Raw genomic sequence first — 22,782 nt, forward strand, 5'->3', positions numbered from 1 at the left:
TCATGTGTCATACGCCACTGACGCCGTCGTTAAAGTTTGTCGGTACAGGTCTCTGCTACATCTAACAGATGGATTTTTCGAGCGGCTACAAATAAAAGTTACGTTCGTAATTGGAAGATAAAAAAGTAAAGAGAATTAATTTTCAATAAATTAAAATTAATTAATTAATTAGAAATTGTAAAAACTAAAACAAAAGTGTTAAGAAAAAATATTTTATAAAGTGAGAATCATTTGAAGAAAAAAAGCAAAAAAAAATTTGCCAATACACATACAAAAATTAAAAGAAAAAAAACTAAAAGGAGGACGTCATCAAAGAAACATTGTTGGAGACAACTTTTTTTTTCAGATATTTTGTGTGTGCGAAATAGATGTGAAAAAAATTCAATAGATTTTTTCTTTATTTGCAAATTCTCTAAAGTGTATTTTATTTAATACAAAGTTTTAATTTATAGCTAAAATTTTTGTTTATTTTTAATTAAAACAAAGTTATTAAATTTCTGCTAAAATTTAATTAAAAATTTCTGTAATATAGGATTTTTTGGCATATTTTTTTTAACATAAATTATACATTTTTTTATATTTGCCAGCTCAGAGCCACGACCTTCTCTCCCCGTTACGACGACAACGGTTCTCCTTCGATATATTTCCCCCTTTTTATATTTGTTTCCTTCTTCATCACACCATTACTACTCTCACACTCAAAATATAATAATAAAAAAAAAGAAAAAAAAAAATACAACAAACATTTGTACGTACAACAACAAAAATAATTACGAATAAAGTGAATGCTGCTGATATCAGTGTCAAATTTAATATCAACAATAACAACAACAAAAACTACTAAACAGCAACTATAATAACAAAATTTGTGAAGAAAATTTTATTTTCAATTCCATTAAAGAAGAAACAAGTGAACAAATTCTATCGTTATTAACAATTGTGTATTAATATTTAATTAATTACAACAAGTTAAAAGAAAATCGTAAAAAATGCTGATTAAAGAATTGTAAGTATAAATTACATGTTTTTTTCTTTTCATTTTTCTCTTTTCACTTTTATACCCTATTTTGTATTTAGTAATAGCAAAAAGGAAAAAAAACAAAAATTTACTCTCATTTATTTGTTTTCTTATTAAAATCTCTTCGTTCGCAACTTTTGGTACCCAAAAAAAGTGTCCTTTTTTTGGGTACCAACAAATGTTTTATTGATTTTATAAGATTAAGCTTAATTATTTCATTAAGTTTTTAAATATATATTTTTTAATTTCGTTTATATTTGTTGTCTTTTTGTTAATAACTAAATATTTGCCGCTAAATTTCTTATTTTTTGTGATAAATCGATTAACTAGTTTGCCGTTTTTTTGTTATAATTCTCTCATGGTCACTTTCTTTCTCTCTCTGTTTTTTCTTATTGGATGATAAAGAAAAACACATGTGTTTTTTACAATAGTTTGACATTGTTATTATTGCTAATTTAGCGTTTTTTAAGTGTTATTATCTAATCGGGATTACGTGCAGAGGCTTAAGTTTGAATTATTCATAAATGTTAAGTTGTTGAAGTTAAAATTGTTTATAAGTTTAGTTCAATTAATAAATATTTAACAAAAACAAATTATGTTTAAAAGTACGAGTTTAAAAATAATTTCATTCTTTTTATAATGTGGGAATATTTTTTCTTATGTACCTCTTTGGCCTTTTTTATAATATTGATTACTAGGTATTTACTAATTTAAACCAACGCGTTCTATTAATGAAATTTATTTATTTTGTCCCCGGTATCCTTAAGACAAAAAGAATCATAATATTATTTTCTGCTTTTAATAACTGTTTCTCCTCATTTTGACGACTTCTATTGTAATCTCCCGACAAGATTTTCGATTCATCTCACCTTTCTTGTCGAGTTAGTGGAGTGTAGATGGAGCGCAAAGCTCTATTTCTTTAACTTATCCCGAAATTCCTTAAGACAAAAGAATAACCAAAATATTGCTTCCTGCTTTCACTGAATATTGGACAATGAGATGCCGTGTCCATATCATTTAATTTTTACAAATTCTATAATAATCTACCGTTAAAATTGTCGAATTCATTCTTCCCCTTTCTGACGAGTTAGTCTGCTATACAGTTACTCTAAAGGTTACAATGTTCAGGGAACCATATTAGTTATTCCGGAATTCTGTTAATCTAAACTAAGAGACCGTTAGATCTTCCAATATTTGAAAATATCTCACAAACATATTACCTATTTCTTGCTATTTGCCTTTTTTCTACAAATTAGATATATAGAAAACATTTCCACTATCAACAAGTTCTCAACAATCTCTCTATAAATTGATTTTCAAACAATCGATACTATTTTTTTTCGAAAAGTCTAAATTAAGAGGAAAGCTGTTTGACTTTTTTCTACAAGTTCCCAAAAATCTCTCTATAAATTGATTTTCAAACAATCGCTGTTTTTTCTGAAAAGTCGCCATTTTCCTAATGGCAATACAGCCATTTTTTGATGTGTCACCACCAAAAAATGACAATTTTCCTAATGTCCATGGACATTATGTCGTGCCACCTTTTCAGTCATATTTAAAAAAGAACCGCAAATATATATTACGGCATATTTCTTCTTATTATAATTTACTTTATGCTTTTTTTATCTAATTACTATATAATTTATCATTAATATTCAAATAGCATTTATAAGGTGCAATAAGCTGAATAAAAAAAGTTTATAATTAGTTTACGACAATAATGAAGGCGGTAAATTTAATAGAAAAAAATATATATTTTGTTTATTAATGTTTAGATAACGATTTGAAATGAGTTTATTTAAATACAAAAGCTGCAGTTAAGATAAAAGTTAGCGGTGTGTAATGGTAGTCTTTCCTCGGAAAATTATGATTTAAATTGCACAGGCATTATAATCTTGACTATTACATTATCAAGTCTAAATTTAAACCTCAATCACCTACATCGAGAGTTTACACTAATGGCATTGAAGGATTTGGAATTAAATTATCCTTCAGACAACCTAACTACGGTAGTGTTCTTTAGGCAGAAAAATCTGGTACTAATCTAGCAGGGAATTCGTTAAGATACTATCACATATTGGGGGATATATGTACATATATAGACTGCTATCACATCTGGTTAATCAAATAATGGCGAGTATCTCTAAATGATACAGCAAGACATTCTAGGATAACGAAACATGGGTTCCTGGTCACGAATTACACTAACATTCATGACCAGGAACTGTATTAAAAATGAATTAGTTATAAATGGCGCGTTGTTGGATGAGGAAGAAATCGACACCTTTACTGGTTACAATTTTACGAACTGCAAGAAACTTGTTCTTAAGGAACTGTATGGGAAAGCCTAAATCTGGCGATTTAGTATATGTATGTATATACGCTCATTGTATGGGTGCCATCTCATTTGACAGTAGTCGGTAACGAAAGAGCGAATGTAATAGCTTTAAAGGGAAGGGAGCTCGAGGAACTAAGACCTCTTGGAATAATGAAACAGTGTGTAGAACTACGAAAATACTATGAGATGACCATAGACGAAAGACGAAAAATCTCCTCAAAATGAGCAAGTCTGAAGTTAGTATGATAGTACGTATTCTGAGTGGACCCACAGGATTACGAGCACATTTATGCAAAATTGGACGTGCTGATTCAGGCATATGTAGAGCATGTGGAGAGGACAGTGAAACTCTACAGCAGTTTCTTTGCCACTGCCATGTATTCGTCAAAGTGATGTTATTCCGGAAATATCATTCCTGACTAACACTGATTGGAAAATTCTTAGGAATTACGTTCAAGAAACTTAGTTTCTGAACACTGAAAAATAATTCATTCAGTTCCATTTTTTCCTCATGATAAGGAGCGCACAACAGGCCCGATTGTGGCCTAAGTGTATTTCTTCGTTTTTTATGTAGTATGCATCCTCCTATCAACCTAATCTAACCATGTAAATGCGCTTATTTTCTTATCATAAATGGTACGTGAGAAAATTGTAACCTTTCAATGACTCTTTTTTGAATCTTTTTTGTGTCATTAATAAGTCGCATTACTGGTCATTTTAAAGTAATTTTTTAATCATATTTTAATAATTTTTCAATATTTTCACTTCTAGATCATTTATAAGGATATTATTTTCTGAATTTCCATTCTTATTAGGTTATTCCTTTTTGTTTTCCTAAACATTACATTCAATTTCAATTAACAATGTTGTTTCACAAATTTTTAGAGAAAAATACAGTAGAATTGTAAAAGTCTTGTTTTTTTTTGTATTTTGTACCTGTAAAACATGTATTTAAAATTCTATGTGAAAAATTCTCATGGAAATTTTATTTATGTGCTTTCAAAAAAGAATTGTATTTAGTTTCTTAATTGTTTTTCTTTATTGGTATTGCTTCGAAAAGAAATGGGAACAATAAGATTTCTCTTTGTACGAACTAATGTGAAAATGTCGTTAACAAATTTTTTGTTCTTGTTCATACGTTTGGGAAATAAAACATATTTTTAAGTTTGTTAAAAAAACAAGTAGGAAAGTATAGTCGGGCATGGCCGACCATATAATACCCTACACCATGAGTATATTTTAAAAATTTTTATTTTTTATAAAGAACCTTTTATGTTGAATATTACCATAATTCCAAAATATTTAAGCAAATATTAAGCAAAATTTTCTAAATGAGTCTTTATATAGGTCAAATATGGGCCGATCCTCGGTAAATTTGGGAAAAGGATATATTTTTAAATAACAGTTAATTTTGTTGAGTTTCATTGCGATACAAATGGTCACAAGTCAATTTTAGACGTTTAAGACATTTTTGAAGGGGGATTTGCATGGGGGCTAGGGTCAAATAAGGGCCGATCCTTACGAAAATCTGCAGTGTCATTTATAATTATATAAAACTTATTTGTGCCAATTTTTAGAGAGATAAAAGAATATTTGACGTAATTATGGCAAAAAAGGTCAAATCGGGAGGTACGGTTGTATGGGGGCTAGGTGAAATAATGGACCGATTTCAACTATTTTCAATAGGATTCGTCCCTCTGCCAAAAAACATGCTTGGTCCAAATTTCATCAAATTATCTTGAAAATTGCGGCCTGTACCTTGCGCACAAAGTTTACATGGGCAGCCAGCCAGCCGGACAGACGGACGGACGAACATGTCTTAATCGAGTCAAAAAATGATTCTGAATCGATCGGTATACTTTATTGGGTATTGGACCAATATTTTTGTATGTAACAAACGTATAATATCCTCCCCACTATAGTGGTGTAGGGTATAATTAAGTAAGTGTAAATCTATTTTCAATTAAAAAGAATTGAGCCTGAGGTTAATTAGGCCAAAAATGAAATAATAGCAAAAAACTCTGATTTAAATTTTAAACAATTTCGATATTTTTTATGGAAACTAAACTACTCTAGTAAACCTTGTAAAACTAGGTAAAGTTATTGTTGTTTTTTTTTTCTTCTAAAATTATATTGCCAAAAAATATTGTCACTTTTTCTTACTACATATAAAATTATTGTTTTGTGTTTGTGGTTACTGTCAGTAATGACAGATAAAACAACAAAACTAAACATAGATCTTAAAGGAAATGATGCAGTTGCGAAGAGAAAAGAAATTGACAAATAAAAGTAAAAGAAAACAAAAAACCAACAAATTAGAACTAATAAATCAATGAAGAAAATAAGTGCCATTAAATAGATGACGATAAGAAAAAAAATAGCAATGGCAACAACAACAACACTATATAAAATTATATAAATAAAATTAAATTTGCCAATAAACACATTATAACTAACAAACACACTTATTTATTTATTTACCTACATACATACAAACATACCTTATATACTTGTATAAGATATAATTTTTCTTTTAGATAGTAGATAGAGAACACAATCATTACCCCGCCCCTAAATACTTCAAAGTCATGGTTATTATCAGGCGTGGCAATATTGAAATAGATTTTGTATTAAATGGTATTTTTTTTTTGATAAAAACCACACTGAGTTAAACTAGGCTTAACTTGCTGTTAGATTAAACTCGGAACAAATTTAAGCGGACTTTAACCGATGATTGTGTTTTTTAGTTATGGATTTAAGTTGAGTTAACTTTGTCAGTACAGCCAACTTTTCATTCAATAATATAAACAATGAACATCTGTAATTAACTTAAAATACATATATAGTATTTGATTTTCCGAAATCATTGTTTTATTGTTTTTGATAATTGTGATTTCTCACTTATAACTTAAGTTTAATTGGTCAATAACACTCAGTTAAACTAAGATAATAAGTAACGTTACTGTTTACAGAAAACGCACAAAACATGTATTAAACTAGGTTTAAAGAAAGAATATAGATTATCTTTACCTGAAAAACGTGCCCTTTGCCTTTTAACAATTAACTGGACTATTGACTAATCTATCCATTAGCATATTTACTAGACTGGTCTTTGAACTATTCTATAGACAAATCTTCGATTAGTTTGTGAACTAGATTATAAATTAGTCTATGGATTGTTTTATGGACTAGGCTTTTGATTACTCACGGTAATAATGAACAAGATTATACATATTAGTTGATTCTAATAATCCGTATACTATTCTATGGACTAGTCTATAAATTAATCTATTGACTATGGGCTATTCTAGGGAATGTATATGGACTTTTCCAGTGAATAATCTATGGACTTGTACATTTTATACATTACTAGCTATACCCAGTGTGATTCGCTACCCAAAAACCAAAATAAAGACAAAACCGTCTTGAAGATTGTAACTGTAATGGTTTTTCAGATAATAATTTGTTACAATTCGCTAATTTTTCCGGATGTTTATTAAGATTTTAATGTAATCGATAAAACAATTTCAAAAATATGATAGTTTCTCAAATAAACGAAATTTTGTATTTAATGCATATAGAAAGTGCCAAGACCCCTTTGAAAGTCAGACCGTTATTCCCTAAAAGTTCATATGAATGTCAAAGTTCTTCATGTAGAATTTGTAGATTCTATCTCTAATAGTGGCGACTCACAGCCTGCCCTTTCTTCTCCAAAATGTTCAGACATATAATAAAGTTATTCTTGCAAAATTGGAAAAATCGTGTTCTATTAGTTTCCCAGATAAATGGAATTTTGTATTTAATTCATATGGAAGCCGCAAAGCCACCCCCTTTAATAGTCCGCCCGTTATTCTCTAAATGTGCCCATGAAAGTCAAAGTTCTTCTATTAAAATTTTGCGGATTTCAGCTCTAATAGTTTCACAGATATAAGAATTTTTCTATTTAATTCATATGGGACTACCGCTCCTTTTTCTCCAAAATGTTCAGATGAATATTAAAATTCTTGGTGCAAAATTCGAAGAAGTTTAATTAGTTTTCCAGATAAACGAATTTTTGTATTTTATTAAAAGGGAAGTGCCCTTATTGGAGTCCGTCAATTTATTTCTCAAAATGTTAACATGGAGCTTCAAGTTACTCGTGCAGATTTTTAAGATTCTAACTGTTATAGTTTTCAAGATTAATGAATTTTTGCATTTCATTTATATGTGATGTGCCACGACCCCTAATCTGCCCACTTTTTGTCCTAAATAATCATATTGACACCAAAGACGCTCCATCAAAATTTGAGGATTCTTATATTATCTTAAATATACGGATTTAATATTTTCTTGATATGGGAGTGGCATCTCGCCCTTTCCTATCGAAATATCTATTGACTATTGACTAGATTGTTAAGTCTGTTGACTATTCTTACAACTAGTTTGTTGACTAGTTATTTGCCTGTTGACTAGTATATTGACAAGACTCATGACAATGACTTGTCTGTTGACTGGTATCTTGACAAGACTCATGACAATGACTTGTCTGTTGACTGGTCTCTTGACTCGTCTGCTAACTAGTCTGTTGACTAGTCTGCTGTTCGATTGTGGTCTTTCCTGGGGAAAAAACTTTTGATTGATACAGCTGTCGCTGGGTTAACAATCTTTGGCTGAATATGACTTAAGTCTATTGACTAGTCTGTTGAATAGGCTATTGACTAGTCTGTTGACTGGTCTGTTGACTAGTCTGTTGACTAGTCTATTGACTAGTCTCTTGACCAGTCTGTCGACCAGTCTATTGAATAGTATGTTGATTAGTCTATTGACTAGTTTGTTAACTAATATTTTAAAATAGTCTGTTGACTAGTTTATTGACGAGTCTATTGACTAGTCTGTTGACAACTCTGTTGACTAGTCTGTTCACCATTCCTTTTACTAGTACATTATACTATTTAATCGTCTATTGATTAGTCTGTTAACGTGCCTAGACTGTTAACTATTTTAATAACTATTCACTAGTCTATTAACTAGTTTGTTGACTAATCACTTGGCTAGTCTATAACTTAATAGACTATCTAGTTCATTGAATTGAAGTCTGTTGACTAGTCAGACTATAAAGCAGTCTATTCTCTAACAATTCTTTTGACCAGTCTATGGAAAAGTCTACTAACTAAAGCATGGTCTAATTTATAGGTTAGATTTTGTTGTTCTTTATGGACTAGTCTATACATTGCTGTGATGCAGTGAAAAATTACTGAAAAATTAAAATAGTATGAAATTTTCCAGCTCTGATTGCTCTACATTTTAAAATTATATAAAAACCTTAAGAGATCTGCTTTAACTAATAAAAGGTAAAAAAACATAATTCTTAAATGAATGCAATACAAAAAAAAAAAAAACACATTATTTCCCAAGTATTTAATCAATTATTGATAATTTCTACTTAAGTAGTACTTAAATGTCTTGTTTAGATGTTTTATTATGACAAGAGATTAGGTATGTTTTAGCAAGGTTCTTAGTAAAAGTAAACTTTTCTAAAAAAAATAAAATTCACATTTAGGGAATTAAGCTATAGAATTAATAGAAATTTTTGTGTTTACATTAAAATACAAACGGAAATGGTTGTCGGAAAAGTCTGTTTGTAGTTTTTTGAACTAATCTAAATGCAAAACATTTTTGCACTTAATAAAAGAATCAATCAACGATGTATTACAAAAATTGCTGATTTTCATACATATATAAAAAATAATCAGTTAAACGGTTAAAACGTCATGATAATTGATTAGATTACACTGACTAAAACAGTTTAATCAGAATTCTATTAAGTGTTTAATCATTTTTAAAAGAAAACCAAAAAAAAAAAGAAACTAATAAATAATGTATGCACACGTCCGCATACGTAGATGACTGTTAATAGCCGAAACACGATTTTATTAAAATACTGACTAATATTTTATAACCAAAAAGTGATTTTATTGAAAGTCATCTTTATTTTTTATTTGCATTGTATTTGCCTTTCTAGTTAAATACGTATTGCTACGTTGAGACGACTACTGACAACTTTTATTTTTATTACGAATAAAGAATTATTGATCTGTTTTTGGATTATGATTCAATTATTTTTGTCTTTTTGCATGGAGATTAAGTTTTTGTATATACAATGTGAATAAAGGGAGATTAACAAATGATAACGCTAAAAAATTGTAGTACTTTAGTGCTGAGAGCCGATTAAATTTTGAGCCTTCAAAGGTAAACTTGTTGACATCAAATTTGGCTTAAACAAAAAAATTCTTAAATTGATTAAATTAAAAAAGTAAAATTTTGGTTAATTTAAGATATTTATACTATTATCATTGGCTATTTTCCAGCTAATCTGATTCTACTAATCTAAATCCTAATTTAAAATCTATATTCCACAAACGGAATATCTATTTAAATATATAGCCGCGACTTTTAAAATTTACCTTCAACATCTATTAGGAAGAATTTACAAATATGTTTCAATGTGTTCTTTGGACGTCCTTTTCTTTTACTGTCTTAAGGGTTCCTCTCCAAGGCATATCTTGTGTTGTTCATAGACTTGGTCTTAACACCTAACTTCTTTAGAATTGATAATAAAATCCTTCCCTGTGAGAAATCGAGATCCTCAAGATGTCGGTAGAAATTCCAGAAAATTTCTCTTCTTTTCTTTCAATCTTTGTACTTAACAGGCCTCAGACAACAACTGAAAAAAGTCATGAGAACTACTGCGCTTCTTATAACTGGCATTCTCAGAACGACTACTTCAATGGCTTTGTTCAATATGCTCAACTGGCTCCCGGTTGACCTTCTAACAAGGCAATTGGCTATGACAACTGCGGACAGATTGAGTGCAACTTGCAAATGGAAACAGTACTCCAAAGGCCATGCTAGAAGATCTCATACCAAATAATCAATATAATGTTGATTATTGAATTTCGGTACAGTCTCTAGTGAGAAAGTTTCAATATTATATCTCTTCGGAGTCTCAGGAATATCTCCTTTTGCCAAATAATTGTTTCCGAGTGTACACAGACAGATCCAAGACGGCGAAAGGAGTTGGCGGTGGCATTTTCACTGAGGAATTTAGAACGAAAATCTCTTTCCGACTTAATGATGATTGTAACATCCTTCAAGCAGAAATATCGGCGATAAAGACGTCGTTAAATTGTATAATGTATTATCGGATATCTAACAGGGATATCAGAATTTATACCGATAGTCAATCTAATATTCCGATAGTTTGTCAAATAATCAATTGGAACGCCTCATGGAACTCATTAATCTGACAAAATGGGTGTGAATCCATTATTCACACAGTTTTATCCATGGCAATTGGCCTGGTGTCTTTTCTCTTTCTCAATATCTTACTGCTATTCTAATTTTCTCTTTGCCAACGTCTCTTTTTCCACTCTTCCCTATCTCTCACTATTATTACAAAGGGATCAACATGGACACAAGTAAAGCCGAAAAGGCTACATGTGATAACCTAACATTGTACTTAACATTGTCTAAGAGCTTCACAACTACATTTATAGTAAATGTTCCACTAACACCTCTTGTTATGAGAAACCTTCGGAAGTGTTATCATATACAGCTCTTATTGGAATATCTTAATTGGGTCACAAAAGTCTTTTTTAAATACAAGTGCGACCATTATTTCATTGATTGTTCGATTATGATCCGTAGTGTATTGGCCTGGTCGGCATAATTATGATGTGGTCGAAAAACCTCATATTTATCACAACCAGATCGTTGTATGCTCATTCACCTATTGTTAATAATAATCGCCATAATCTTGCTGACTGTAGTCAGAAGTGTGATGCCTCTTCAAGTATTAAAGTCTGTCAGGCCACCTTTGTTGTGTAGTTTAATTATATACACTCTTATTCATTCATTCGGTAGCGTTTCCTGGAATTTCGTAATTTCCCGGTGCTTTGCTCCTCTTTACTTTTACAATGTCGCCTAAAATCTCTTCAAGGGATAGGGGAACGCAGTTTATCTTCTCAATTGTTGTCGTGGGCATTGTAGAGTTGCACTCGTCGTGCAAATTGTCATTCGCACTGCTGATATGCTGCTATGTGTTGTCTCCATGTACTTGTTTGCTGTTCTATATCTGTCAGTATGCTATCGTTGTAATCCTTGATGTCTCTATTGTTAGAGGAAAACTGATTCCACAATTGGCCAAAAATCTGGCAAATTTGGAAGTTGTTCAACCAGCCGCGTTTTTAGCCTCGTCCTCTATTATCTTCGCATTGGCAAGTATGCTTGACCCGGTTGTCTTCGCAGTAACTTATACTGTCAATAAAATGTTAAAAGATATTGTTCATATTCTTGTTATTGACTATATTGGGCTTAAAGTTGTGGATAGTTTCTAAAGTATCAAATCGCAACTCTAATGCATTTACATGACATCATCAATGTTCATTGGGTTATCACATGCTTTGTGTATTGTTCTGCTAATAAATATTCTTATCATTTCTAAATGTGGTTACCATTACTATACAAATTATTTGTGTTCTATTCTCCAATATATGTATATTTTATAGCCCTTTATTACTTTGGGTTTTTTTTAAATATATATCTTTTATTACTATAATTTCCATTGACATCATCATCAATAATAATATAAAAAAAAAACAGTTTCCTTATTGATACCTGCAACAAATGTGTCATCATTTGTCTGCTCTCTGTCTGCTGCAGTAGTAATTTGATTTTATATCTATTCATTTCCATTCAATTAGCAGTGATTTCCTCTTTTTAAATATTGTATTTTTTTTTGAATTCTATTTTTTTCTGTTTGCTCTAATTTCCTGTTAAATCTAAAATTTCAAACATTTTTAATTTTTCAATTAAATATTTCAACACTTAATATTTTTTTGTATCAATAAATGGCGGATAGAGGTATGTTTAAGGGGGTACATGATGACCAGTTTTAAGATATTTTTAAATTTGTGTGCATTCGTCATTATTATCGGTTTGATCAATGTTTTTTTTTTGCCAATTGTATGGAAAAATTTATTAATGGCAGCAGCGCCAGACATCAGCCACATTTATTTCTATTGAATTATCAATAGAATTTCAATAATAATAAATATGTATATGTATGGCGTAAACAAGAGCCAAAATGCAGAGTGAAAAACTAAATGTAGATGTAAACGAACATTTTGAAAATTAATTACTTCTAACTTGGCACAGTGTTTTGAGCGGGAAAATAAGAGAAATTTTGGTTTTATCTCATGTTTACATTAACTTAGGAACAACACTTTCGTCTGGTGTGGAATTGTTTACGTACAAGTTTTGGAGTGGTTGCAGGAGTTATGTTGTTGTTATAACAGCTAAAACTATACAATAATCTGAGGAATTCTATTTCAATGTCCACGTCTAAAAATTGTTCTACTTCAACTTTATGTGTCTATAAATTCATTGGTCAAATTGAAGTAGAGTTGGCTGAGCAATTGAATATGTGGTGGGTAATATGAGGTCCTTTTCCACACGCAGAACATTCATTGGGTACGGCGAGACCAGTACGCCTTAAGCATGTTGTCCTATCCCGAACTTAGTGTCAATATTACTTTAGTTTTCGGCGGCAGGTTTTTTTCGACTTTCATACGGTATAATGGATCCTGCATATATCAGCGTATGTTTTTCTCGTACATACGATGATCCTGGACCCCCGGGGACATCCTCCCGGGGGCATGTTACTTTGATGAAGCCTCCACCTTGGTGTTATTGCAATCCCGGGGTATAAAGAGGTGGCCAATACATCTAATCTGGCCGGGTCTAAAAAATTGGTTACAGTCTTCTGTTTGGCTTAGTCCTTGCATAGATTTAAAGAGGTCGAACCAGAGCACCTCGTAATCTGGTACGTCCACCAGTTAGTCTCTAGGTGCTGTTGCCGAATCAACAGAGGCCATCCAATGGTCAGAGATTAGATATCTCGAGTACTTTAGCAAAGTACTTGTGCATGGACCGGTCAAAGCCAATGTACAAAAATTGCCACCTGAGTTCTTCATTGAAGGATAAAGGGGCGATGGTAGACCGTTCTCAAGTCTACCCAGTGAATGAAAAAGACCATCGTGGGGAAAAACTCGTAAAACTCTTGACATTCACTCGTAAAACTCTTGACATTCATCCCCCGGGGACATTTTACTTTGGTGATAGACCCCATCTTGGTTTTATTGCAATCCTGAAAAAAGAGGTGCTACCAGTACCTCTAATCTGCCGGGATTTTAGACTTTACTTCACTCCTCGGGCATTATTTGGAATGATTTGACATGGGGTCGAACCAGAGAACAACACAACCTGGTACTACGGGTGGCTAGTTTCCCGCCGGACTATATATATAGGTTGAGGTTCCTTAGGGATCCATGTAGTAACTGTGGTTTAATTCCAAATTCGTGGAAAGGGTGAATTGCGGTTAAAAGACTGATGCACGTAAAGTCTGTATATCAAGATAAGTTCGGGGCTATAGCCATTGACAACAGATCCCTTACAGAGGATTGACTGTGGGACTGAGCGTTGGAAAATAGTTGGTGTTACATGTATATGACACCATTGGATTTTTCTAAGTCTACGTACTTCGGTCCACCGATTACATCTCTAGGTGCTTTTCATAAACAAAATGAAGTAAATTATGTTAATGGTTTTATTTCGTCAATATTATGACATATTTCATTAATGTTACAAAACTTTTAAATATATGAAAATATCTTTCATAAATGTGATGCAATTTTTACATATGCAGTCCATGAAGTTATAATGTTGTCTTTTTAAAATTTCTTCGATCTTTAACCACTGTTCGAACAAATAAAGATCATACAAAGACGAATGGTGTCAATTAAATAATAAAACTAAAAAGAAATCTGCTCAAGATGTCAGTCATTCAACTGGTTGTGTTTAGTATAGACTATTGACCTTTAAATTAACAAAATTTCAATAAAAATTTATGATTTTATTAAAAGTAAACATGAGTATGACAACAAAATGCATTAAAAATTTTATTATTTTTACAAATGACATCATAATATAATTGTAAACAATTTTATATTAGACAACAATCCCTCTCTCCCTGTTTCTCTTCATTTTTCCCACTCTCTTTGGGGTTTTTTTTTAAATTTGTCATTTTCTTAAAAATGCTTTCGATCTTCACTGTCTAATTCTCAATTATATAAAATATAATAAAATTTAAAATTGAATACTTGCATTTTATTATTTAATAATAAAAAGTAATAAACTTTTATTTGTAGTTTTTTTTTCGTAGTAAAATTGGCAAATGTTTTGTCTCACAATTAAATTATATTCAAGAATGAACTTTTTAAATATTTTGTTTATTTTCAATTCGAAATAATAAAGAAAAAAATATTAATATTAAATACAATTGTTTACAGAACATTTCAATATTAATTGTATTTTATTTTTAATATTTGCACAAATTTATAATAAAGTGATGAAAGAACGAAATTTTGTTTAAAAATTTTAACGAAATCTATTTTTCAAAAATCAATTTAAAAATTTTAATAATTTTTAAAGAATTTAAATTTATTTAGTTTTTAGAATTTCTCTAGTTGACAAATTTTTAATTTAGAAAAAAGCTTATCAAGAGAGAAGCTGAGTCCCGGAATGAAGCAAATGTAGCCGTTCGTTGTATTATTAAAGAATGTTTCATTCATTTTATGAATCTGTTTTTCTTCATCATTGTAAAACTATTTCATTAATATAATGAAATTTGTTAAAGTTTCAGTGAAAATATTACAAAAAATGTTACTTAGTCAAGAATGTTTTTATTCGGCCCAGTTTTTTAACTCTGTTCATATTTGTTTATCTGAAATTGGAATTTAAACTCAAAAATCACCCAAGCGACTTATTTTTAATTAAATTAAAAATCATCAAGAGAAAAACTGCTTTCAAGTGATGAAATATGCACTGGAATTTGTCATTGCATTGAAGATGAATTTATGAATTAGTTTTTGGACACTATTGGGAAATTTTTCGACATCGTTAAAAGGTCCTTTGCGTATGTAGGTCCGCTTAAACACCTCCAGTTTAACCGCGGTTGACGTAGGCTCTGTCACATGTGAATGCGATGAAACCAATTTTCCCTAATTCGAGCACAAAAATCAGCCGAAATAATATAAATTTCGTCGTGCCACGCCCACGTACAATATAAGTACTAAAAATCATATATCTTAGAAACTGCAAGAGTTGGTGTTTTAAAATTTGTATGGACAACTATATGACATCCATATGGGGATAAAATGGACAGCCCAGCTATAGTAGGCGTGGAAGCTAACATATAAATAAAACTATTAAATTAGTATATCTGAGAAAATATACCATCTTCAGTTCTCAATTCTTGTCGGAACAACTTTCGTATAGGAGAAAAAATGGGGGGCGTTGCACCTCCCATAGTAAATAAATGCTAAAATCCGTTTATCTAGGGAACTATTGGAATTAGTATCTTAAAATTTCGCACAAAGACCATAAACTTTTATAAGAATATTTAGGAAAAAAGACGATGTACTTTTTATGGGATTACCCCCTACACTTCCCATATGAATTAAACATACAAATTCGTATATCTGAAAAACTATTAGAACTAAATTTCTATTATTTTGACATAAATCTGAACATTTAAGTAATAAATCGGCAAAATACCAAAAAAATGCATATTATTGAAAGAAAACCTAATGAGGCAATCTACATGCTTATATGATGTTTTATTTTGGATCAACTGTTGATCATGTCACCCCCCCGGGGGGCATGGTGAAGCCTCCGCCTTGGTGTTATTGCAATCCTGGGGTATAAAGAGGTGGCCAATACCTCTAGTCTTGCCGGACTAAAAAATTGGTTACAGTCTACTGTTTGGCTTAGTCTTTGCATAGATTGACAGAGGTCAGACCAGAGCATCGCATAATCTGGTACTACGGGTGGCCAGTTACCCGCAGGACTATATCCTGGCTGGTCAGTTGGTTGAGGTTCCTTCGGCATCCACGTAGTGGCTGTGGTTTAGACCCCAATTCGCGGGGAGAGTAAGTGGCGGTTAAAAGTATGATGTAAGGCAAAGTCAATATTTCGGGATAAGTTCGGTGCTGTTGCCGAAACAATAGATACCCCACAGAGGAGTGACTGTGGCAATAAGCGTTGAAAATGAGTTGGTATTAATTGTATATGGTACGGGATGAATGTGGGGTACGGCGGGCCTCACCCACCCGTCTACCTATAATAAATCTGTAGTATGTTTTTCTCTTATGAATGTGTCGTATGAATGAGATGTGTGCTGTATGATGATGGATGAAAGGTATCATATTCAAATGATACCATTGAACTTTCCTTTCTTGTCCAGTTATGTTCAGAGTATACTCTGTTCATATCAGAATTACCACAGTGTGTCCCTGTGAGTAAGAACAATGTCTTCAGTTTATTTGATGGATCTGTACTTCGGTCAACCGGTTACGTCTCTAGGTGCTATTGCCGAATCAACAAGGACCAATGTACAAAAATTGCCACCTGAATTCATCATTGAAGAATAAAGGGGCGATGGTAGACCGTTCTCAAGTCTACCCAGTTGATGAAAAAGACCACCGTGAGATAAGGACGTCAAGGTATTCTCGACATTCATGTTGATCTTGTCAATAAACACATACTTGTATGGTCCTTATTCAAATCTAACCAAACCATATCTGGAAAACTATTAGATTTACAAACTTAAAATTTTAACAACTATTGGCATATTTCAAAAAAAAAAAATTGCCATCAACTCCCATGATCAAAAAACCGTTGATCAAGAAATCTATTAGAGCTTAAAACCTCAACTTTTGCACAAAGAACTCTGACATCCATGTCCATATTTGGGTAATAAATAAGTGACTTTAAATGAGGGCTTGGCTCCTACCACATGAATTTTATATACAAAAATTTGTATATCTGGGAAACTGTTAGAGATAGAATCTTCAAAAATCATTGAGTTGGCTTTTTATATAGATTTTAGGCTTACAAAGCACATTATGCTATGGAATTAGTAATTATATATAATCCTCCTGTTATTATATTTAGTGTTTATCTAATTTCATCAAACTAAATTTTATTCTATTTGCAAAAACTACTACAAAAAGTAATTGTTTTGATTTAAAACAATAAACTAAAAAAAGCAAAAAAAAATAATTTTCTATTTTATACAAATCATGCAGAGCATTGTATTCCCCACGTCTCAATTGTAGTATTTAAATTAAATGATGTTTTAATTTTATTTGGATTTTTTTTGTACATGTCATATATAAGTGGATTTGTTGGACATGTAAATTTCACTATAACTAGGTAGATATATAAGTTGTGATTTAATCTTTTATATTCACAATTTTGTGGTGAACCGGGAAAGACTTTCGTTAAGAAGTCCATCGTTTAACGTGTTTATTAAAAATTGATTCATATCTGTAGAATGAACTTTATCAAAGATTTAGTCAAAGATATTCTTAAAAAATCAATGCTATATAATATGTATATCATTTGAAAGGAAATGTGTTATTATTGAATGTGTATAGTGTATAAAAGAAATGATATTGCCGCACATATTTGAATAACAAAATAACATATTCTAGGTTTTAATTACAACATCAATATGATTTTCTACGCTTTTGCTTTATTTCCAAATTGACATCATATTTTTTTTGCATTTTAATTACTCTCTATAGGGGTAATTTAGCTCATGACACTTCTATGAAATTGACAGACATTCAGTCAGACTATTGTTTCAAGACATTTTACATTTCAATCATAAAATATTGTAGTTTGTACTGTTATAAATATAAAATAACATTTAGTATTTCTTTTTCATATTTATTGAATTTGAAGAAAACGTAAGACAATAATAATACAACTTTTTGTCATTGCACGAAATGTTATGTTTATACACGTTTTTTTTTTACATTGACAAGTTATTGTCTATAGTGACTAATTATTTAATTATAAGAAATTGTCTGTCAGACATGCTCTTTGTTCCCTAGCTTCTTTAGGTTAAATTTTTTATTGTTATTGTTCCCTTTGGGAATTTTTTTATTTAAATAATTAATTAAGGAATAATAATGATAACCCTAGAGTCATAAAATTGTCGATAAATAGTTAGGACAGGCTAAAAGTTTGAAACAAACTATATAGAGGAAAAAAATAATTTTTAAAATTAAACACGCTTGGTATCAAATTTACAACAAAGTGTTTTTAAATTTTCAATAACATCAGTTGTCAATGTTATCATATAACGCTATGTTATAAAATAGAACATTGTGATGTCCAAATGTCAACGATTCGTTGTAGAAATCAGAATTATGAATTGCCTAAATAATATAAGTGCAATCGGAATGACAACAATGCGCTGTTGCAATGACAACGACGTTTTGTAAAAATTGCAACGATAGTTTTCAAAATGACAATATGGTGTTATTTTAATTTTATGCACATTCGTTGTGTGTGGTCTGGCATATGGACTAGTTTATTATATGGATTATTCTAAAAACTTGGACTATACTACTAGCCAATTCACTTGTCTGTGGACTAGACTATTTATTAGTCTAGGGACTAGTCTCTTAAAAGGCCTACTGATAAGTCTATAGATTATGTATACTAGTCCATTAATAAGTCGATGGATCTATTTCTTATACTAGTCTATATTGTCTAGACTATGGATTAACCTATGTTCTAGACTATGGACTAGTATATGTGTTATTCTATGAGCTTTGGATGGACTATTGACTGCAGAGATACAAGCCGATACCAAATGGTCGTCGGCGGCGGCTAAATTGTCGGCTCAATTTAACTTTTTCTTCCGAAATTGTCATTATAAGCATTTATTATATTGAAAAATCTCTGTATAATAGAATCCTGTTTCTATATAAGATTTTTATGCACAATATAGACATTTATAGTAGTTTTCACTATTTAAATATTAGCACAATATTGTGTGGCAACTCCGTTCAAATTGATGAATTTTTTTTTCTGAAATACATGTGCGATTCCAATCATTATCAGCGGCGTCCAGAGTCAATACTTTTGACTCTACTATTGACTGACCTATTGACTAGTATATTGACTGTTCTATTGATTTGTTTTTGGACTTGTCTATGGATTAGTCAAAATATGGTCCAGAGTCAATACTTTATAGACTATTGACTGGTCTATTGACTAGTATATTGACTGATCTATTGATTTGTCATTGGACTTGTATAAAGATTAGCCAATGGACTATTGTATGTACTAGTCTCTAGTGTTTAGACTATTGATTAGTCTTTGGACTATTATATGGAAGTCTATAAACTATGAAGTATTTTGAATTGTCTATTGACTGGCCCTGGACTTGTTTATTGACTTGTCTATGGATTAGTCTATGTAATATTGATTGGTATTTGGTTTAGATTGGTCATTGGACTATATGGACTTCTCTATAAATAAGTATATAACCTAGTCTATGGACAACTCTATGATCTAGACTGTAGACTATTGATTGGTCTATGAACTAGTCTATAAACTATGAACTAGTCTATTCTATAGTGTAGTCTATAGTCTAGTCTATAGTCTAGTCTATAGTCTAGTCTATAGTCTAGTCTATAGTCTAGTCTATAGTCTAGTCTATAGTCTAGTCTATAGTCTAGTCTATAGTCTAGTCTATAGTCTAGTCTATAGTCTAGTCTATAGTCTAGTCTATAGTCTAGTCTATAGTCTAATCTATAGTCTAGTCTATAGTCTATTCTATAGTCTAGTCTATACAGTATAGTCTATAGTCCAGTATATAGTCTAGTCTATAGTCTAGTAATCTAGTCTATAGTCTAGACTAGTCTATAGTCTAGTAATCTAGTCTATAGTCTAGACTAGTCTATAGTCTAGACTGGTCTATAGTCTAGACTAGTCTATAGTCTAGTCTATATTCTAGCTTATAGTCTAGTCTAGTCTAGAGTATAGTCTATAATATAGTCTAGGCTGTAGTCCAATCGATAGTCTAGTGTACAAACTAGACTATAGCCAAGTCTATTCTATAGTATAGCGTAAAACTTGAATAAATACTTTTTTTGTTATAATTATAATTTCAAAATTTAAGTTTTCCATGCCTGCAATAAGATAAGAACTGAACCAAAAACAACCTAAAAATGTAAACGAATGCAAACAAATGTAAACTGCTGGTAAAATTTCGAAAAAAAAGGAGAAATAAAAATCAAACTATTTGTTGTTGCTGGAGATAGGAAATACAGTGTGTATTGAATGTAGTGTACAATGGAAGAGCAGAGATGGTTGGTGGCAGTAGTAGTGGGACGTAGTATGAAAGGCCTTTAGCAAATGTAAAAACAAAGTAATTTTCGAAATAACTATAATGGAAAGATAAAAACATGAAAATTATTATTGTTGTTGTTTTATGATTATTATTTGAAATATCAGGCCACATGTTCGAAAATGTTTAACGAATGGAATAAAAAAACCTAAACTTGTCAACGATACAAAGTACAAGAAATTAATGTTACAATTTTGATAAATTGATTTTAATTAATTGAAAATTTGAAAAATTATTTTAAATTCTGCAATTGAAAATATTAGACATTTATTTAAAAAAGTACATATTCAAAAAGAAAAAGATCATAACTGAAATGAATTTTGTAATTAATAGTATGAATTGAGTTTTATTCCCAAAACTTTTTCATTCATAAAAATATATCCTTTTAATTTAAAACCAGGGTGAGCGAGACAATTTGAAACATTTTTTTTAAATAAATTACTTTTTGATTTTTCATTTAAATTAAATTTAAAAAAAATCCGCCTATAACTAATTAATTTTCCCAGCAATTAATATTATAAAATAATAATCTGTTAAAACAATGCCTTATTATGCTGTAAATTAATTTTAATAATAATTTTTTTTATAAAATTAGTTTTTTTGTTTAAATAACTTTATATTATTATAACATTTTTATTAAAAACATTTTAATAAAATAATATCAAACAATTTTTAAAACTTATTTTGCAATTATATGTTTAGTTTGAGAAAAGAAAAAAAACGTTTGTTTAATTGAAGTATTTTAGCTTTCAAGTGTCACATTATAAATTATAGTAAAAAATATATGTTAATTGGCATGAACATTTTAATAAATTGCCTTTAACATTTAAAACTTTAATTACATATATTAAAAATAAAAAATAATAATAAACAATAAATAGTACAATGACTTGCAGCAGGCGAAACAAGTGGCTATTAATTAGTATAGTCTAGAACATATACTATGCTGTAAGCAAATCAAAAGACTAAATAATGGGCTAGTCTATAAACTAGTTCATAAACTAATTCATAAACTAGACTATAGACTAGACCATAGACTGGACTATAGATTAGACTATAAACTAGACTATAGAATAGACTATAGTCTAGACTAAAGACTTAACTATAGACTAGACTATAGACTAGACTATAGATTAGACTATAGACTAGACTATATACTGGACTATAGACTAGACTATAGACTAGACTATAGACTAGACTATAGACTAGACTATAGACTAGACTATAGACTAGACTATAGACATTTCAGTTATGATCTTTTTCTTTTTGAATATGTACTTTTTTAAATAAATGTCTAATATTTTCAATTGCAGAATTTAAAATAATTTTTCAAATTTTCAATTAATTAAAATCAATTTATCAAAATTGTAACATTAATTTCTTGTACTTTGTATCGTTGACAAGTTTAGGTTTTTTTATTCCATTCGTTAAACATTTTCGAACATGTGGCCTGATATTTCAAATAATAATCATAAAACAACAACAATAATAATTTTCATGTTTTTATCTTTCCATTATAGTTATTTCGAAAATTACTTTGTTTTTACATTTGCTAAAGGCCTTTCATACTACGTCCCACTACTACTGCCACCAACCATCTCTGCTCTTCCATTGTACACTACATTCAATACACACTGTATTTCCTATCTCCAGCAACAACAAATAGTTTGATTTTTATTTCTCCTTTTTTTTCGAAATTTTACCAGCAGTTTACATTTGTTTGCATTCGTTTACATTTTTAGGTTGTTTTTGGTTCAGTTCTTATCTTATTGCAGGCATGGAAAACTTAAATTTTGAAATTATAATTATAACAAAAAAAGTATTTATTCAAGTTTTACGCTATACTATAGAATAGACTTGGCTATAGTCTAGTTTGTACACTAGACTATCGATTGGACTACAGCCTAGACTATATTATAGACTATACTCTAGACTAGACTAGACTATAAGCTAGAATATAGACTAGACTATAGACTAGTCTAGACTATAGACCAGTCTAGACTATAGACTAGTCTAGACTATAGACTAGATTACTAGACTATAGACTAGTCTAGACTATAGACTAGATTACTAGACTATAGACTAGACTATATACTGGACTATAGACTATACTGTATA

The 22,782-nt window shown here is 30.4% G+C and overlaps 1 protein-coding gene across 5 annotated transcripts in view; it reads left to right on the forward strand.

Annotated features, from left to right (window-relative positions):
- LOC111688196 (phosphatidylinositol transfer protein beta isoform) overlaps positions 1 to 22,782 on the forward strand; it is a 46,521-nt gene continuing 23,739 nt past the window's right edge. Inside the window, exons 1-2 of one of the 5 annotated variants that reach the window (XM_046948454.1) lie at positions 1 to 125; positions 588 to 1,006. In XM_046948454.1, coding sequence (XP_046804410.1) covers positions 990 to 1,006 — 17 coding nt within the window. In that variant the 5' untranslated portion in view covers positions 1 to 125; positions 588 to 989. Of the gene's footprint in view, positions 354 to 587; positions 1,007 to 22,782 lie in introns of all 5 variants that reach the window. The other 4 variants (XM_046948453.1, XM_023450678.2, XM_046948455.1 and 1 more) reach the window with 4 other exon arrangements.

The sequence above is a fragment of the Lucilia cuprina genome, chromosome 4 (genome assembly GCF_022045245.1).
Source record: "Lucilia cuprina isolate Lc7/37 chromosome 4, ASM2204524v1, whole genome shotgun sequence".
Classification (NCBI taxonomy): domain Eukaryota; kingdom Metazoa; phylum Arthropoda; class Insecta; order Diptera; family Calliphoridae; genus Lucilia; species Lucilia cuprina.